Raw genomic sequence first — 18,526 nt, 5'->3', positions numbered from 1 at the left:
GGAGTGGCCTGGATCGTTGTGTCAAAATTTCAGGATGATCGGTCAAGCGGTTACGGAGAAAAGTGGAACCTGGAATTTCACGATTTTTACATTTTTATATATATAGATAATTTTACTGCTTTATTCTTTTTGTAAAATGCTTTGAGGTTTTATTACAATTGAGAGGCATATAAATTTTGTGAAGCTAATTAAGTAAGTAAATAAACAAATGTTCCAGCTGTTACCTGTTAGCTTCCTACCTGAAATGGTTCCACTGCACCCCTTTCCTTTGTCCTAGAAGGAAGGGGCAATTGGGACTGAATCCTTGTTGTCATTTTATGCAAAGTCCTTGCGCACGTGGGGAGGGGGGGAACAAGGGGGGGAGCAAAACGAAAGGGAGAACATTTCAGTAAAATACATTTTTGGTAACAGATTGTATCCGAGAGGCAATGTGCTGTAGTGGTTAGAGCGCTGCGCTAGGACCTGGGAGATTAGGGTTTGAATTCCCACTCATTTATGAAGCTCGCCACCTTGGGCCAGTCACAGTCTGACTCACAGGGCTGTTGCGAACATAAAACGGGGTAGAGGGAAAACCACATCTGCCGTCACCTTGAGCTCCTTGGGGAAAGCTGGGGTAGAAATCTAATAAATAAATGAGAGGCTGTTTGAGATCATCTGGAGTGAAAAGACTGAGGCGAGGGAATGACACAGAATTGCCGGGATTCGAAAGCAGCTCCAAAGGGAAGGCGCTGGGCTGCCATCGGAGCATGACGAAGGCTGAATCCAGCTGAGATTCCTGCATTGCAGGGGGCTGGACTAGATGACCCTTGGGTCCCAACTCTCAAGATTCTATTATTCTTTCCTTTACATTTGTACTGCCAAGATCTTTTACAGGCCTACAGGTGAAACTCGGAAAATTAGAATATCGTCAAAAAGTGTATTTATTTCAGTAACGCAGCTTAAAAGGTGAAATCAGTATATGAGATAGATATGCAAGATATGTCAAGCCTTTATTTGTTGTAATTGTAATTATTTGTTGTTAGGCGGGTGAATTATAAATGGAATGTAATTAATGAAATGTAATAGTGATGTAATGAGTTGCAATTCAGTGACTTCTCTTTCCAGTCTGTTTCTGAAAATTTTCTCTAATAAAACAGCTGCTTTGAGATCCTGTATAGAATGTCCTGGGAGACTGAAGTGTTCTCCTACTGGTTTCTCTGTCCTCTGGTTCCTGATGTCAGATTTATGTCCATTTATCCTTTGGCGTAGGGTTTGGCCTGTTTGTCCAATATAGAGAGCTGAAGGGCACTGTTGGCATTTGATGGCATACACAATGTTAGAAGATGAGCAATTAAATAGTCCTGAGATGGTATGTTGGATGTTGCTGGGACCAGTAATGATGTTGTCCGGGTGTATGTGGCAGCAAAGTTGGCATCTGGGTTTATTGCAGGCTCTGGTACCAGTGTCCATGTTAAGTCTGGTGGTTGTATTATTGTGGGTGAGGAGTTGTTTAAGATTGGGTGGCTGTCTGTAGGCAATGAAAGGTCTTCCTCCCAGAGCTTGAGAAAGAGAGCTGTCACTGTCCAGGAGAGGTTGTAGATCCCTGATGATGCGTTGTACATTTCAGTAAAACATTTCAGCAAATGAACATTTCAGTAAAATACATTTCAGTAAAATACATTTCAGTAAAATAATTTTCGGCAACAGATTGTATCCGAGAGGCAATGTGCTGTAGTGGTTAGAGCGCTGCGCTAGGACCCGGGAGACCAGGGTTCGAATTCCCACTTATTTATGAAGCTCGCCACCTTGGGCCAGTCACAGTCTACCTCACAGGGCTGTTGCGAGCATAAAACAGGGTAGAGGGAAAACCACATATGCCGTCACCTCGAGCTCCTTCGGGAAAGCTGGGAAAGAAATCGAATAAATAAATGAGAGGCCGTTTGAGATCATCTGGAGTGAAAAGACTGAGGCGAGGGAATGACACAGAATTGCTGGGATTCGAAAGCAGCTCCAAAGGGAAGGCGCTGGGCTGCCGCCACAGCATGGCGAAGGCTGAATCCAGCTGAGATTCCTGCATTGCAGGGGGCTGGACTAGATGACCTTTGGGTCCCAACTCTCAAGATTCTAACTCTCAAGATTCTATTATTCTTTCCTTTACATTTGTACTGCCGAGATCTTTTACAGGCCTACAGGTGAAACCCGGAAAATTAGAATATCGTTGAAAAGTGTATTTATTTCAGCAACACAACTTAAAAGGTGAAACCAATATATGAGATAGATGCATGACATGCAAAGCAAGATATGCCAAGCCTTTATGTATTTGTTGAAATTGTAATTATTTGTCGTTAGGCGGATGAATTATAAATGGAATGTAATTAATGAAATGTAATAGTGATGTTTATTTTTGTTTATTTTTGTATTATTGTAACTATTTGTTTTATTACTGTGGAATTTCCAAAAGAAAGCATTTGTAAAAACTAAAAGAAAAATGAAAAATAAGATGCATTACTGAAATAAATGCACTTTTCGATGATATTCTAATTTTCCGAGTTTCACCTGTAAATCAATAACCAAAACGGCCCTCACATTTGACACCCTGCTTCCTTCCGCGGCCAAAATGCAAGCGCACCTTTCCTCCTCTGCAATGAGGCGTGCAAAGCGAAAACAAAGGAATGCACCACTTCTCGCTGTCAGACACGAGCAGCCCAGGTTGCACTTCTCTTCTCCTTGCAAGACCAGCCGCCCACCGCGCCTTCTTCAAGACCCATTAAACAGTGTGTGCGACCCCTGTGCCCACCACCCACCCCCTTTTTACTACAGAGAGGCAGCAGGCAAGAAACCTCTAACGCGGCGGGGAGCTGCTAGTCCTGCTTTCGCCTTTCCAAAACGCAAAGGGTTGTGGGCGTTGTAGTTTTCTGGATTGTTGCCGCTTTGTTAAACCAAGGGTCCCCCGCGCCTCCAATCGCTGCAAGTATAAGGAATGGCAGATAAACTCCGATTTCATATGGGCTGAAGGAGATGGCAAAAGCTGGGAATGTTTGAGTCTCTGTGTGTGTGCATGGAAACTATCTTAAAGAAGTTTTTTAAACTATCTTAAAGAAGTCTTTGCGGAGCCCGCAAAGGAAGACAGGTAGCCTTGAAAACGCGTCCAGACGGGGGCCACTAATCCGAATTAAGGAGGCTCCGTAGTGCACGCGCGCCCGGCAAAGCAGTTTATGGATTGAAGGAGGGCGCAAATGGAGCTTTTTAGGAGCGGGTCCGGGGGGGGGGGGACGCAAATAAGCCTCGCTCAGTTCCCCCTCATTGTTGTGCTGTGTTTTGTTGGTTGCTATTTCCACCCCTCCTCCCGCTTCCAAAGGCGGGTTTTCCTCTTTGTTTCCGCTTCCCATCATGTGGTTGAAGCCAAGCCAGAAGATGGGCAAGGCTAAGTCCACACCAATCTGCTGTTTGAGCGCATGGATGAGGGAGGCTGGAAGGAGGTTTTGAAAAAAGGTGCAGATTATATTTGCTTCCGACCCTCACTTGCTCTTGTTATGTGAACTTTATATGCTACGAACCAGTCCATGGGAGTTCTGTGTTTCTGCTTATTCAGGGCTGCTTCTGTAAAAAGTACATACAGTAACAGACAAAAGGCTGGGCGTGGAGAGAAACTCCTCCTTCCTCCCCAGAGTTGCCTCCACTTCCGCCTTCACCAGCAGAGATAAAATCGGGGCATGCAAAGGAGGCGGGAAGCGGGGCTGCATCGTGCGGAGGCAGAGGAGGGGGCTGCTTCCTAATTAAGGCTCCTAATTAAGCGCCATCACTCCCTGCCTCACACGCGGGGTCTCCCATTCTCGCCCCCGCTGCCCAGGATTTCGGGTGAGTGCAAAGCCAATGGTGGGGAAGGAGGGAAAGGGTTTTGCGAGGGGGTCCAGGATGAGAAGCCCCTGGACGGGGAGAAGAGAAGGGAGGAAAGGGAGCTGTTTTTTAAATGGGGGCTTTGAAGGCGGAGGGGGGGGGAGAGAAAAAAGATTCCTCCTTCAGGGATGTGGTGCAAAGGGGGAGAGGACTGGGCATTGCCGACCAGCAGGGGCGTAGCCAGGGGGGGCAGGGGGCAGTTGCCCCCCTAGAACACAAGCGTACCTAGGGGGGTACGCTAGCCTACGCCCCAAAAAGGAGAGAAAAGCTCCGTCTCCCCCCCCCCCCTCCGTCTTTGGCAGGGAAAAGAGCAGAGGACTGCCCCCTCCCCTTGGGCCAACGTCCACGCCCCCGGGGATCCCGGTCATTACGTCATCACCAGCCAGCCAATCGGGTGGCTGGACGTGGCGGCGTGGCCGGGCCCCTTTAGCGAGCGGAGAGGCTGGGGGAAATGCTTTGCATGTGCCTCTACTCCGCGCTAACGCTTTCCGGGCCGGTGCCTTGCCTTCAGAGCTCCAGAGGCCAGACCCTTGTCTCCAGACCCTTGCCTCCAGTCCTCCAGACCCGCGCAGGGGATCGTGCTTCGCTGTTGCTGCCCCCCTGCCTCACCTGGCTAGATCCATTCCCTGCCTGGCTGGATCCCTGCCTTGTCGGCCTCCACCAGGTGAGTTGTGCATGTGTGCTGGGGGGGGGGGCTCTGCCGCCCGCTGCTGCTAGCCCGCTGCTGCTAGCCCTGGAAGACGGAGCCTGCTCAGCCTGGCCGAGGGAGGGAGGGGGCTGCAGGAGGGGCGTTTTTTGGGGTCCATGGTGAGAGACAAGCCCCAGGCAGGCAGGCAGCCTGCCTCTGGGGGAAGGAGGTACAAACCCCAGGCGACCACTCTCCTTTCGGCGCCAGTGTTCAGGAAACGGTGTTCAGGAGGAACCTCTTCTGTTGGATCCCTGGCCTTTCCCCCAGACCTGGCTCTTTCCACCTCCATATTCTCCCTTTCCACCCTTCAAAGCTGATGGAGCGAGGGTGGATGCACTTGGCAATTGATTGAGTTTCGGGGGGGCAGCTTCAAAAGATAAGTAAAACACACACGCAAGCACCCCAACCCTCTGCAACTGCCCCCTGCTCCTGCCCCCCCTGCGTACGCCCCTGGGCTGGACCCAGGGGGTGTGAGGGAGGGGGGAGCTGCAGAGGGTTGGGGGTGTTTGTGTGGTTTTTTTGCTTATCTTTTGAAGCTGCCCCCCCCCCCAAGAAACGTGAGCCCCAAGGAATCCATTGCCAAGCGCATCCACCCTCGCTTCATCCATGCGCTCAGGTAGCCAAGTGGATTTTTTTCTTTTTGCAGGGTTGCCTTGCAAGAGGGTTTCTGTGTGTCTCCCCCCCCCCCCCGTAAACGGTCCTGTGTCGTGGTTAGAGGGCTGAATTAGGAGCAAGGAGACCTGGGTTCGAAGCCCCACTCAGACATGAAGTTCAGTGGTCAGCCTTTGGACTCCCCCTCCTCTCAGACTGGCCTAACTTGCAGGGTTGTTGAGAGTGAAAATTGGGGGTGAGGAGGCAATTTCGCCCGTCTTGAGCTCCTTGCAGGAGAGCAAGGTTAGAGACATGATAAGTAAATCTTCTTTGGCGATCACTCGTAGCCGAGTTTCTTCCATAAACACGATTTTAACAATGGGTCCGTAAGTGACTGTGGAGGCCAATTCTGGATCCACACATCCTTCCACAGTGGGGACATTGGTTTCCAGGCAGGAGTTCATCACAGTGGGGACTAGTAAATAATAGGGCATTTTTTATGTCCTCTTCAGTAGGACTTGTGTTGAGGATTGCAGTCATTCCCATCCATTGAAATCTTCTCCACCTTATCTCATTTTCCATCATTTCTGTTCTTTGGCGCATGTCTGCTATCTTTGATCTCTTTTCTGGGTGGAAAAAAACAACCCTTTAAAGCTCTCACTACCTACTAATTTAAACGTTTTCCTCTCTTTTATTTCATTTATTTTTTAAATTGAATTTTAATGTTACCCTTTGCTGATAGATCTCAAGGCATCCAGTCTAAGAAGCCTATGTACTGTGAATGCTTCTTCCATGATCTCACCCCCCCCCCTAGTGCAGCTTCTGTTTTCTTGTTTTCTTAATATGTGGAACAGTGTTGCTTACCTGAATCATTAACAGCCTATAAGAGGATTTTTTGTTTTTATGCAATCTGCTGCTCCTGTTTGTTGAGAGGCCTGTTGTTAGAATAAGCCTCCATGTGAGAAGTTGGTAAATTTACTAGTATTATTAAAATACAGGTAAATAAGAGCAGTTTGCTCTGGAAAGGAATCTTGTTGAAGCTTACCTGCGAGTAAATTTACATGTCAAAACTCCTTGAAAGGGTTTGCACAGAACCAAGAAGAGGGATGGGTGGCAAAAAGCCTCAGAGACAGCCTCTTAGCTGATCTTATGAAAATGCAGTTTTTTAATGATCCTGTGACCAAATAAATCCAATTCGAAACCTGACTTCAGATAGACAATTGCTGCAGATGGAAGTTCTACTTTTGATAAACCAGTTTGCTTTTACTGGAAGGGATGCTCATTTTCCTTTTGATCATAGTCATAATACTTCTTAGGATTCCTTTGTATTCAAATAATATATTACCTATTTTTATGCCCTTGGGTGGTGTGTGTGTGCCAAACTGGGTCTGTTTCGGGTCGGATCCTCCCTCCGCATGTGCGCGCAGGGCTGGGCTGCGAGGAAAAGCCTCTCCACGCTGGGAAGGGGCAGCAATCCATGTGGGCGCAGGGCAATGATAGCCACCATTTTGTTGGTGCCGCATGTGCACCATGTGGGAAGTTTTACCTGTTGAACTCTTCCCAGCGGCCTACGGGAGTTTAAAATAAATAAACTGTTTTCCAGTCTGGATTTGAAGTTGATAGATAAATAGTTGATACTGTTAATGATTTTAATAAATAAATAAATAAACTTGATTTGGCCCGGTAGTGTTCTTTTTTCTGAATTTGGTCACACACACACACACCCCTTTAGACCTGAGCTTGGCTTGTGTTAATCAGAGCAAAAAAACATTAGTGCACTGGTGAGCAGAGGTGAATTATCTTTGATTTGTAAGTGGATTGAGGTAATTTAATCTGAGTTGGTTAGCAATTTGAATTTATATCCGTGGTAGAGGCTTGTTATTTCAGTTCATTTGTGGACAGGGTTTGGTGCCTGATTTGAAGTAAACTAATAATTATATAACAAATAGGGTGGCAATTTATTTGATGGTTGCAGGAAATATTGGTGCTTGATTTGCCTGGAAGTCCACCTCTCTCTCTTTCTCCCCCACCCCCTCAGCTAGAGGCTGTTGTAAGAATTTTGAGCTCACTGTTCATAAATGTACCAAGCAGGAAGACAGGACTGAAAACCATTTTGACTCCCAAACTGACCAAATGTTTCTCTATGAGGAGTGAGGAAATGGGGAGGGGGAACCTCCCCTTTGTCTCTCTGCTCACAGATCCTGCCTTTAGGGCACATTTAAGATATGAATTAAAAAATCCGATTTGTTTTATTTTTTTAAAAAAATTGATTTTTTATCCACCCTGCTCGGCATGCAATTATATACAATAAAATTTTGGTTTCATTTTGCCTTTTCCGTGCTGAAATGTCACAACCTGGACGACCATGGCTTCCCCCCCCCCCCCAGATTTGATCCTGGCTACGCCATGCCAACCAGGATCACCTTAGTAACATTATTAATTTTAATTTTAATATCTGTACCCTGGCAGGAGGCCACTTGAGTAGGACCTTATCTTTAGGCAACAGGCGAAAGCATTCCTCTTCTCCCAGGCGTTTAGCTCATTAAACAATCAATGGCCTTCGCAACTGCATTGGGGGAAGGTGTCGTTTTTATTTCTTGCTCTGTTAGGCATCTCTGTGTTTTTCTATTGTAAACTGTCCTGTGATCTGTGGAGGACAGTAAACAATGTAAAGAATAGCAGTAAAAATAGGAGACCATGTTGCATTAAAGGGGATGGTTGGAACAGAGTATGATCAGCATGCGTAGCAAGAAAGGCTTAGGAAGGAATAATAAAAATAAAAAATAAAAATTCATTACTTGCACCCTGCCCATCTGGGCGGCTTCCAACAAAATAAAATACATTAAAACATCAAAAACCTCCCTGTACAGGGCTGCCATCAGAAGTCTTCCAGTTTGTAGAAATGGTCTTCAATTTTAAAGAGATGCCCTCTTTAATGAATCACGTGGTATAAACATGTATGTTATCCTCTAGGTCCATACACACACATAATATCGGAAAAGATCAGAGATCGATCAACCCAAAGTTTAAAAGGGAATGTGAGATGTGTAGACAATATTTAAATGAACAGTGTCCCCTTATAAAAACTTTAGAATGCTTCGAATAACTCTCGGAATTGAATACGGCATAAAGAATTCAGACAAGATTGAATAAAGATAAAGCTTATTGATAAATAGAGGCAAGTAATTAGGAAAATAAATAACCTATATCAAGGAAGCAGGAAGTTGATGGCTGGGATAATTTTTTGCATTCGTGATGTATTATTCTATTTCTTTTTTTAAGAGATGTATTGTGCTTTTTGTTTTCTTTTTCTAAGCCAGGGGTGTCAAACTCAAATTCATCGGGGGCCGCATCAGCAGTTTGGTCACCCTCAAAGGGCCGGTTGCGTCTGTAGGACTATGTGTCCACTCTTTATTATCATAAATTATTGTCACTGCATTCAATTATTACTGTTTTTTGTAATAATGTAAGCTCATTCCCGCCCCCACGCTGATCACATTCCTGCGTCGTGGCGCGTGTGTGGGAGGGGATGTAAACGAGGGAAATTTGAACAAAAGGTGGGGATCGACGGCTTCGGGGGGGGGGGCTCAACTAAACCTTCGGCAGGAAGGAGAAAGCCACTGCTGGGATTAAAAACCTGCAGATGGAAAGAGGGCTTCCCTCTCCCGCCCTGCGCACACCCAAACCCCGCTAGGCAGGATGCCACACGCTGCAACCCACCCCATGCTTTGGAGAGGGGCAGGAACATGCGGTGCAGCGCCAACTCCCTGCTTTGCTTTTGCATCTTCCCTCCTCAGCGCCAGAATCCCTTTACCTCGCGCTGAGGGAGGGCAGCGGATTTCCCGAGGAGGAAGGCGGCGGCAGCCCCAGCGGACGTGCATCTTCGCCTCAGAGCTGCTCTTCCCCCCCACCCGCGCTGTTGTCGTCTTCGCCACCGCTTCTCCCTACTGCAGGCAGAGGAGGCTTGAAAACCTCCCCTCCCCCCCAAAAAAATCCCCTCCCACCTACTCAAACCGCGAGGCGACTCCATCTGGAGCCCTACATCACGAGGGGCTGAGAGGAGGTGGCGGCAGAGCGGGAAGAGCAGGAACCCGTGCCGTCGCCGCCGCCTCCCTCCTGGCCGCCCCCCGGGGAGCAGCTCCGCCGGAACTGAGAAGCCAAAGGGCGGCTCGGGGGTGGGGGGCAGAGCAAAAGCCAGGCACCCTCCCGAGTGTCTATGAGGAGAAAACGGGGGAAGAGGGAAGAGAAACCCGGCTCCATCAAGAGAGCGGCTGTTGCGCTTTGCCTACTTCCCCCTCAGGCTCACTCCGCGTCCCTTTCGCCCGCTCACTCGCCCACCTCCCGGATGCAGCAGAGGAGAGGAAGGGAAGCGGCGGGCGGCGGCTCCCCAGTGCCGCCTCACTCGCTCTCGGAGACAACAGCAAAGCCCGCCAAAAAAAAAAAAATCCAGCGCTGCTCCGTCCCGGCACCAACTTTGCCGGCGGCGCCTGTAGGGCTTTCCTACCTCCTCGGCGGGCCTCCTCCTCCTCCTCCTGCATCTCACTTCCCCGTCTGGCCGCTGTGCCACCGCCTCCCTCAGCTTCATTCAAAATTGAAATTCCCTGGCCAAGGCCGTCAGCGCGGCTCCAGCGCCCCGGCCTCCGCCTGCAGCCCCGCCCCCGGTTTTGACCCTCGGCCAATCGCAGGCTCCAGAACTACTGTCAGCGGCTATTGTCGGCGCCGGCTACGCGGGCCACATGACGAGGTCTGGCGGGCCGGATTAGGCCCCTGGGCCTTGTGTTTGACACCCGTGTTCTAAGCTTTCGTTGTGTGCGTATGTGTTGCTTTTAAACCAATAAAGACTAAATAAACAAAATAAAAAATAAAAAGGAAGGGAGGTGTTTGAAAATGGGTGGAGGCTCTTGGGACGGGGGTGCCCAGTTGGGGCTTCTCCAGGGGCAGCAGAATGTCTTGGGCAGGAGAATCCCTGCAGGGGCTCTGAGACTCCCTTGGCTTCTTCCTCCCTCCCAGGAAGCTGCAACTTGCTCTGTTTTCTGCTCTCCTCAGGAAGCTGAACATGCAAACCTAGCTGAGACGGAACCTGCAAACCTGGCCAGGATGGAAGGAGGAAGATGGACGGTTGACCTGGTCAGGCTGTCTCCTGCATCCCTCCCCACAACCTCTGAGCATTCCCTCCCAGGACCCAGGGAGAAATCTGGTGAGTTCCAGGGGAGAGGAGATGGGGACAGGGATGGATGGATGGTGGATGGAGAAAGAGAAAAGATGGAGAGGAAACAAAAAGCAGAGAGTTCTTGGCAGGAAGAATGAAGGGGTGAGGCCTTCTCCAAAGCAACTCTTTGTTTCTTGAATCCCTTTCATAAAGTGGTGGGGGCAGTTTTTTTTTCTTTTATTTTTTTCTCGTTCTGCCTCGTGTCTTTTTTAAAAATAAAATAAAATTTTTTATTGGTTTTACAAAATAAACATAGGAGACACATCATATTCGTTCCACCCTCTTCCACCCCCCCCCCCACGAGCCTCCTCCTGCCACGAGAAGGTCCCGGGCCGGGCGGATAGTTTAAGGTGATCCATTTTTATAGTTGAGGTTTATCCCCCTCCCCCTCCTCCCTCCCCCAGAGTCCTCTTCTGCCACCAGTGGGACCCGGGTTACGAGACAAGACAGAGAAGAGTATCCACCCCACTATCTATCCATACGTCTCTACTAAGAAAAAAGAAAAAGAGCCCCCCCCCATCCCTCCCTCTCCCGCCCTAAAAAAAAATAAAAAAATCCCCTCCCCCCACAAAAAAGAAAGAAAAAGAAGAGAAAGGATATATCTATCTATCTATATATCTATTCATTCTTCATGCACATTTTTATATTGGCTTCCCCTACCTCCCCCCTTCCAGATTTGCATTTTAAGATCTCAATTAAGCAGTTTTCTATTCATAATCCCCGTTCTATTTCCCAACTTCCCAATCTTATTTTTTTTACATATTGTCCATTTTTTTCTGAATTCTCTTTTAATATTATTTCATCCCCCCACCTCGCCCCCAGGACCCATCCTAGGGGCAAGGGAGGTTCCAAAACAATTCTTTTTCGAATTGTGCTCCCTCCCACTCCACCCCAGTGACCCCCCCCTGCCACCAGGAGTCCCCAGAAGGCCAGGGAGAAATGGGGGGGGCGAAGAGCCCAACCGTCCCTTTTATTATTCACCCCTCAACAATTATTTTCCTAATATTCTTGATTGATTATTTATCCTAACTTCCCATAAAATTAACCATCCTTTCCTCCGTTGCCACAATTTCTTTCCAAGTACCTCCATGCCTCTAATTTCTTTTTATCTTCCCAATTTTTGATTTTTTCATCTACTCTGTTTTTTTTCCTACCCCCCCCCCCCGGTCCCAGCCAGTCCCTTCCATTCCAGCAAGATCCAAAGTCCGCAATCCAGTTTTTCCATCCTTTTATCCGTCCTGATAACAAAAAAAAAAATCTTTCCTACTTCATCCCACCCCCTTTCTGGCATGTTTTACCACCCGAACAACTCTATTCCCCTGGACTTCTCCCTTTCTTTGGACACTTGTTACTTTGTAAATGTTCTGGGATCCAAAAAAGTTCTGATTTTTCCTCAATATAGGAACTCTAGACCCAAACCAGTCTTGTTGGACATTTTCCTGCTTTCCCTCCTGGTAGCTTTTTTCTTGTTTTGAATTCTCAACGACCTTCAGTTCAATTTCCTTGATATCTTCCTCTGACTTTTCCGACTTGACTCTACTGTCCTCAGACTGTAAAAAGTCACTGTCGTTCAAATCATTGGCATTAATGTCTTCTTCTAATTTTGAATTATTGATGATGTTGTCCTCCGCTTGTAAGTGTTGTTCTCCTTCTCGCTGTTGTAGTATATCATGGCACACTCTCAATTCGAAGAGCAGTTCCAAAACTTTCTGTTGAAATCCAGGTGCATAAACTTCTGTTGACATTTCTAGACCGTTTCAAGGTCAGCACTTTCCTGGGAAAATGGAAATGGTTGCTACATATTCCTCCGTCAACATTTGACACAAACTGGCTGTATTGTTTCTTCTTAATTACTGTTACAGTCACCTCTTAAAAGCTTTTTAAAACAAAGTAACTCCGCAAAGTCCATTCAATCTTTTCCTTTTTATTCCTTCTTCCCAATCCCTTTAGTTCGCTGGTCTGTCAGGACCACCGTCTCCGGGGAGGGAGGGGGCTTTTCCAACTTTTAAATCCTGTCTGTGCAGGGAATTTTAACTGCAAATATCCTTCTCCCCTTTACCCTGCCTCAAGGGGAGAATCGTTTTTTAAGTCCTTGTAAATTTCTTAATAGAAAATAAAGTTCTTTTCCAGGCTACGGATATTTTTCGGCTGCTTCTTAAATCAATCTGTGGGAGGAGATGGCTTCCGTTTTTTAGGTCTCTCTCCCGTTCCGAATTGATAACCAATAAAGTAAAATTTCAGTCCTTTACTCACAGAGTCCAATTCTCTGGATCCTATATTTTGGAAGAATCTGCCGCACACCACCTCCGGCTCGAAGCTTCACTTCGCTAGGGTAAAACTGACGTTCAAAATGGCCCCCGCGACTACAACCCTTTGCTCCGGGGCTCTTATTAGAACTCACCGGAGACTTGGGGAATCACCAAAATTGAGGCACCACTGAACTCTTCGTTCTCAGAACGCTCCTTCTGAAACTCTTTTGGGGCGCTGCGTCGCTTTCGCAGCCCTCCCCCCCCCTAGCAAAGCTGGGCTGTCTCGGAACTCGAGACAAACCCGGCCGGTCAGATCGGGCGACAAACCGGAAGCCGATTTTCTTCCTCCAGGATTTTAAATCTTAGGAGTTACAGTGGTACCTTGGTTCTCAAACTTAATCGGTTCCGGAAGTCATCCAAAAGCAAAGCGTTCCAAAACCAAGGTGCACTTTCCCATAGAAAGTAATGCAAAATTGTAGTTGATAAAAATTTAAATTATTATTTTTTGTACCTGCACTGATGATACTCATTGTTTGGATGGGGGGCTTTTATCCCTTTCCACAGTCACTCACTCAATCATAAAACAAAAAGCAAGCAGAGGACCGCTTCTGCACACATACGCAGCGCAATAGAGCACTTCTACGTGTGCGAGCGGAGAAATCTGGAAAAATTACGTAACGTAACACGAGGTACCACTGTATTGATACATTCTCCACATTTTTATCTATCTAAATTGTCCATGAACTGACTTATTTTACAAGTGATTCCTAAAGTCCAGATAACGTTTTGATTTCCTTCCAGTAATCTCATAGGTAAATTTTCCCCATTCTTTTTTAAAGTCCTTGTTTTCTGTTGTTGCATACATACCGTATATTATGGCGTGTGAGACGACTTTTTAACCCCAGAAAATCGTCTCAAAAGTCGGGGTCCGTCTTATACGCCGGGACTGGAGAATCTGCGGTCGCCGCATCTGGTGGTGGGAGCTCAAAAACGGCCACGGCCGCATCCCCGCTGTATGCGACGGCCGTATGAACACCCAGGGAATGAGGGGAGCCTCTTCACTGCCGTCCCCACTCTCCTCCTCTCTGGCTCCTTTTCCCTCTCGCTGCCTCTGCCTGCCTTGATCTCTCTCTCTCTTTCCCTGCACTGCTGCTTCGATTGCTGACTCTCCCTGCCTTATTTCTCCGTGTCTCTCTCTCTCTCCCTGCGTTGCTGCTTCCTCCGCTGACGCTCCCTGCTTTATCTCTCCGTCTCTCTCTCTTTCTCTCTCCCCGCGTTGCTGCTTCCTCTGCTGACTCTCCCTGCTTTATCTCTCCTTGTCTCTCTCTCTCTCTCTCTCCCCGCGTTGCTGCTTCCTCCGCTGACTCTCCCTGCTTTATCTCTCCGTCTCTCTTTCTCTCTCCCCGCGTTGCTGCTTCCTCCGCTGACTCTCCCTGCTTTATCTCTCCGTCTCTCTCTCTCTCTCTCTCTCTCCCCACGTTGCTGCTTCCTCCGCTGACTCTCCCTGCTTTATCTCTCCGTCTCTCTCTCTCTCTCTCTCCCTACGTTGCTGCTTCCTCCGCTGACTCTCCCTGCTTTATTTCTCCATGTCTCTCTCTTTCATTGAGGAGGAAGGCTGGACTGAGCTGTTTTTATTGTTTTTGGTTTTTGTTTATCGTTTAGTCTGTTAGTTTGTTTTCTGTATTGGTTTTAAATTCGATTTTAAGGGGAGGGGTTAATTTTAGTTTGTAATTTTCTGTCTTTGTTTGTATTGTTTTATTGCATTAGTTTGTTTTCTGTATTGGTTTTAAATTTGATTTTAAGGGGAGGGGTCAATTTTAGTTTGTAATTTTCTGTCTTTGTATTGTTTTACTGTATTTTTTGATTTACATAGGTTTTAGGGAGGGATTTTTAGTCGGGTGTGGGAATCTGTTAAATTTTAGTGTATTTGTAATTTTTATTGTTTTTGGTTTTATTGTTTGTGTTTTTTGTGTTTTTCTTTTGTTCTGTTCTTTGCTGTTTTTACAGAGGTTTTATTTTGTTTTTAAGGGGAGGGGTCAGGGCTGCCCGGGAGGGGGTCCCAGCAAGCAAAATGGCTGGGGCAGATTCCACAGGGGGGGATGCACTGGGACAACCGATCTCAGTGGTCACGGGTAGGAGGAGGAGTTACGCTAAGACCAGACCATGTCATTACCGAGGAGGCAGACTTAGTCGTTGTCTGAGGACTATCCCTGCCTCCGGGTCTGGTCCTGACCGGACGGATATTGGAATCAGCAAGGGATACCCACATGACCTGAAGGTGCTGCTGTGCAATGCCAGGTCGATGATGAATAAGACCACTGCCATTCACGACCTGATTGTGGATGGAGGATTTGACCTGGCATGTGTGACAGAGACCTGGTTGGATGAAGCCGATGGGCCCGTTCTTGGCGCTGCTTGTCCACCAGGTTTCTCTTATGCACAGCAACCCAGGCCATCTGGGCGGGGAGGGGGGGTTGCAGTGATTTTTAGGAAGTCATTAGTTTGCACCAGGCGTCCTATTGGTAAGACGGAGTTTTCTGAGTGCATGTTCTGGAAGTTGGGCAATAGGGGCAGTACAGGATTCCTTTTGGTGTACCGACCTCCCCGCTGCACCAAGGATTCCCTGCCCGAGCTGCTTCAGGTCGTGTCGGATGTGCTCCTGGAGACACCTAGCTTGGTTGTCTTAGGGGATTTTAACATCCATGCCGACACGACCTTACAAGGAGCCGCTCGGGACTTCGTGGAAAGCATGGCCACCATGGGGCTGTCCCTGAATAAGTCTGGCCCAACTCATAGCCGCGGACATGCCTTGGACTTGGTGTTCACCTCTATGGATGTTGGTGATCTGACATTAAGTAAAAGCGAAACAAAAGAAGTGCCATGGTCAGATCACTTTCTGGTGCAACTGGACTTCTCCGCAACCCTTCCCCTCTGCAGGGAGGTGGGACCGATTCGGATGGTCCGCCCCCGCTACTTAATGGATCCAATTGGCTTCCAGAGAGTGGTAGGGGATGTTTTATCCCATGTCGATGTCCTTTCAGCTGATTCCCTGGTGGCCCGCTGGAATGCGGAGTTAACCAGCGCTATTGACTGTCTGGCTCCGAAGCGCCCTCTCAGATTGCATGGAGCCCGGACAGCCCCGTGGTTTTCCCCGGCGCTGAGGGCGATGAAACAGTCGTTGAGACGGCTAGAGCGCCGGTGGCGGAAAACTCATTTTGAATCAGACCGGACACGGGCTAGAGCTCAACTTCGAGCCTACCAAGTGGCAATGGCGACGGCGAAGAGGACCTTCTTCGCCGTCTCCATCGCATCTGCAGAAAACAGCAGCAGGAGACTCTTCCAGGTGGTTCGCAATTTAGCGGAACCACCTGCTCCATCCGGGCCCAGTACGGGCCACATGATCTCCTGCAATGATTTTGCAAAGTTTTTTGCAGATAAAGTCGCTCAGATTCGGGAAGAGGTAGACTCCACCGTGGGAGCAGGGCCGGGGCGGGGGAGTGCCAGAGTCCTGTCTAGTCAAGTTTTGTGGGATCAATTTCAATCTGTTACCTCCGAGGATGTGGACAGGCTGCTTCGACGAGTGAAACCAACCACCTGTCTCCTTGATCCTTGCCCATCCTGGCTTATAAAAGCTAGCCAGGAAGGGCTGGGCGATGGGCTTCGCGGGTTGGTAAATGCTTCTCTCCATGAAGGAGCCTTCCCAGACCCGCTGAAAGAGGCGGTTATTAAACCGCTTCTTAAAAAACCATCTTTAGATCCGGCCAATATGGCCAACTATCGCCCAGTCTCAAATCTTCCATTCTTGGGCAAGGTGGTTGAGCGAGTGGTTGCTGAACAACTTCAGGCACGCCTGGAAGAAGCGGACCATTTGGATCCCTTCCAGTCAGGATTCAGGCCTCATCATGGGACTGAAACTGCCTTGGTCGCACTGGTCGATGATCTCCGGCGGGCTAGGGACAAAGGTAAGAGCTGTTTCCTTGTTCTGCTGGATCTCTCAGCGGCTTTTGACACCATCGACCATAACATCCTTCTGGATCGTCTAGAGGGTTTGGGAGCTGGGGGCACTGTCATGCAGTGGTTCCGCTCCTTCCTCCTGGGCCGTGTTCAGAAAGTGGTGGTGGGGGATGAGTGTTCAGACCCCTGGGCTCTCACTTGTGGGGTGCCTCAGGGTTCTGTCCTCTCCCCCATGCTTTTTAACATCTATATGCAGCCGCTGGGAGAGATCATCAGGGGGTTTGGGCTGGGTGTCCATCAGTATGCTGATGATACCCAGCTCTACCTCTCTTTTAAATCAGAACCAGTGAAGGCAGTGAAGGTCCTGTGTGAGTGCTTGGAGGCGGTTGGAGGATGGATGGCGGCTAACAGATTGAGATTGAATCCTGACAAGACAGAAGTACTGTTTGTGGGGGACAGGAGGCGGGCGGGTGTGGAGGACTCCCTGGTCCTGAATGGGGTAACTGTGCCCCTGAAAGACCAGGTGCGCAGCCTGGGAGTCATCTTAGACTCACAGCTGTCCATGGAGGCACAGGTCAACTCTGTGTCCAAGACAGCTGTTTATCAGCTCCATCTGGTACGCAGGCTGAGTCCCTACCTGCCCACTGACTGTCTCTCCAGAGTGGTGCATGCTCTAGTTATCTCTCGCTTGGACTACTGTAATGCGCTCTACGTGGGGCTACCTTTGAAGGTGACCCGGAAACTACAACTAATCCAGAATGCGGCAGCTAGACTGGTGACTGGGAGCGGCCGCCGAGACCACATAACACCGGTCCTGAAAGACCTACATTGGCTCCCAGTACGTTTCCGAGCACAATTCAAAGTGTTGGTGTTGACCTTTAAAGCCCTAAACGGCCTCGGTCCGGTATACCTGAAGGAGCGTCTCCACCCCCATCGTTCTGCCCGGACACTGAGGTCCAGCTCCGAGGGCCTTCTGGCGGTTCCCTCACTACGAGAAGCCAAGTTACAGGGAACCAGGCAGAGGGCCTTCTCGGTAGTGGCACCCACCCTGTGGAATGCCCTCCCACTAGAGGTCAAAGAGAACAACAATTACCAGACCTTTAGAAGGCATCTCAAGGCAGCCCTGTTTGGGGAAGCTTTTAATGTTTGATGGATTTCTGTATTTTAATGTTTGATGGATCTCTGTATTTTAGAATTTCTGTTTTGTTGGAAGCCGCCCAGAGTGGCTGGGGGAACCCGGCCAGATGGGCGGGGTATAAATAATAAATTATTATTATTATTATTATTATTATTATTATTATTATTTCCTTGATACACTCGCTTTGTATGATGAGAGGTTTGTTTTTTTAAAAAATGAGGTGGTATTCAAACATGTAATACAGTCCAAGACAAGCTTTGCCATTTAATTCTATGGCATATAAACTGACCAAAAGTGTGGAAGGAACTGGAGTAGAAGAGACTACTCTGGGTTGAGTTGTTTTTAATCTTCAATCGCCAATACACAACTCCATGAATTAGGCTTTTTCTCCCACTGTAGCTTCAGATCTGAACCCCTTCTGCCCTTGGTTTTCTTAAATGGTTTTATATTCATTGCATTTTAGACTTTCCCTAGTGAATGGGGGGGGGGGCGAGAAGCCATGGCAAAAGGGCAGCTCTCCCAGGAAAGGATGTGGAGAAAAGGCCATCGAGTTTCAATGAAACCCAGTTCATCCCACAGGAGCATAGGGAGTTGCCTTATAGACCAAGCAAGGCCATTGGTCCATCTCACTTGGTGCTGTCTGCACTGACTGGCAGCAGAGCTCCAGGGATTACCATATTGAAATCAAATCTGATATTTTTTAATTTTTTATTTGGTGTGCATTGGAAGAGGGGTAGTCTTAGATGGCGAGTATATCCCAAACTCTATATTTTAACTGGAAAAGTTGGGGGTCGTCTTATACGCCGGAATATACGGTAGTG

At 48.1% G+C, this 18,526-nt stretch overlaps 1 protein-coding gene across 1 annotated transcript in view; it reads left to right on the top strand.

The window, feature by feature from the left end:
• Positions 1-3,845: 3,845 nt before the first annotated feature.
• LOC132591586 (zinc finger protein 14-like) overlaps positions 3,846-18,526 on the top strand; it is a 47,148-nt gene continuing 32,467 nt past the window's right edge. Inside the window, exons 1-2 of the mRNA XM_060270826.1 lie at positions 3,846-4,540; positions 10,166-10,352. Of these exons, the coding sequence (XP_060126809.1) occupies positions 4,328-4,540; positions 10,166-10,352 (400 nt within the window). The 5' untranslated portion in view covers positions 3,846-4,327. The remainder of the gene's footprint in view (positions 4,541-10,165; positions 10,353-18,526) is intronic.

The sequence above is a fragment of the Zootoca vivipara genome, chromosome 2 (genome assembly GCF_963506605.1).
Source record: "Zootoca vivipara chromosome 2, rZooViv1.1, whole genome shotgun sequence".
NCBI lineage: Eukaryota > Metazoa > Chordata > Lepidosauria > Squamata > Lacertidae > Zootoca > Zootoca vivipara.
This window is presented reverse-complemented; position numbering and strand designations above follow the sequence as displayed.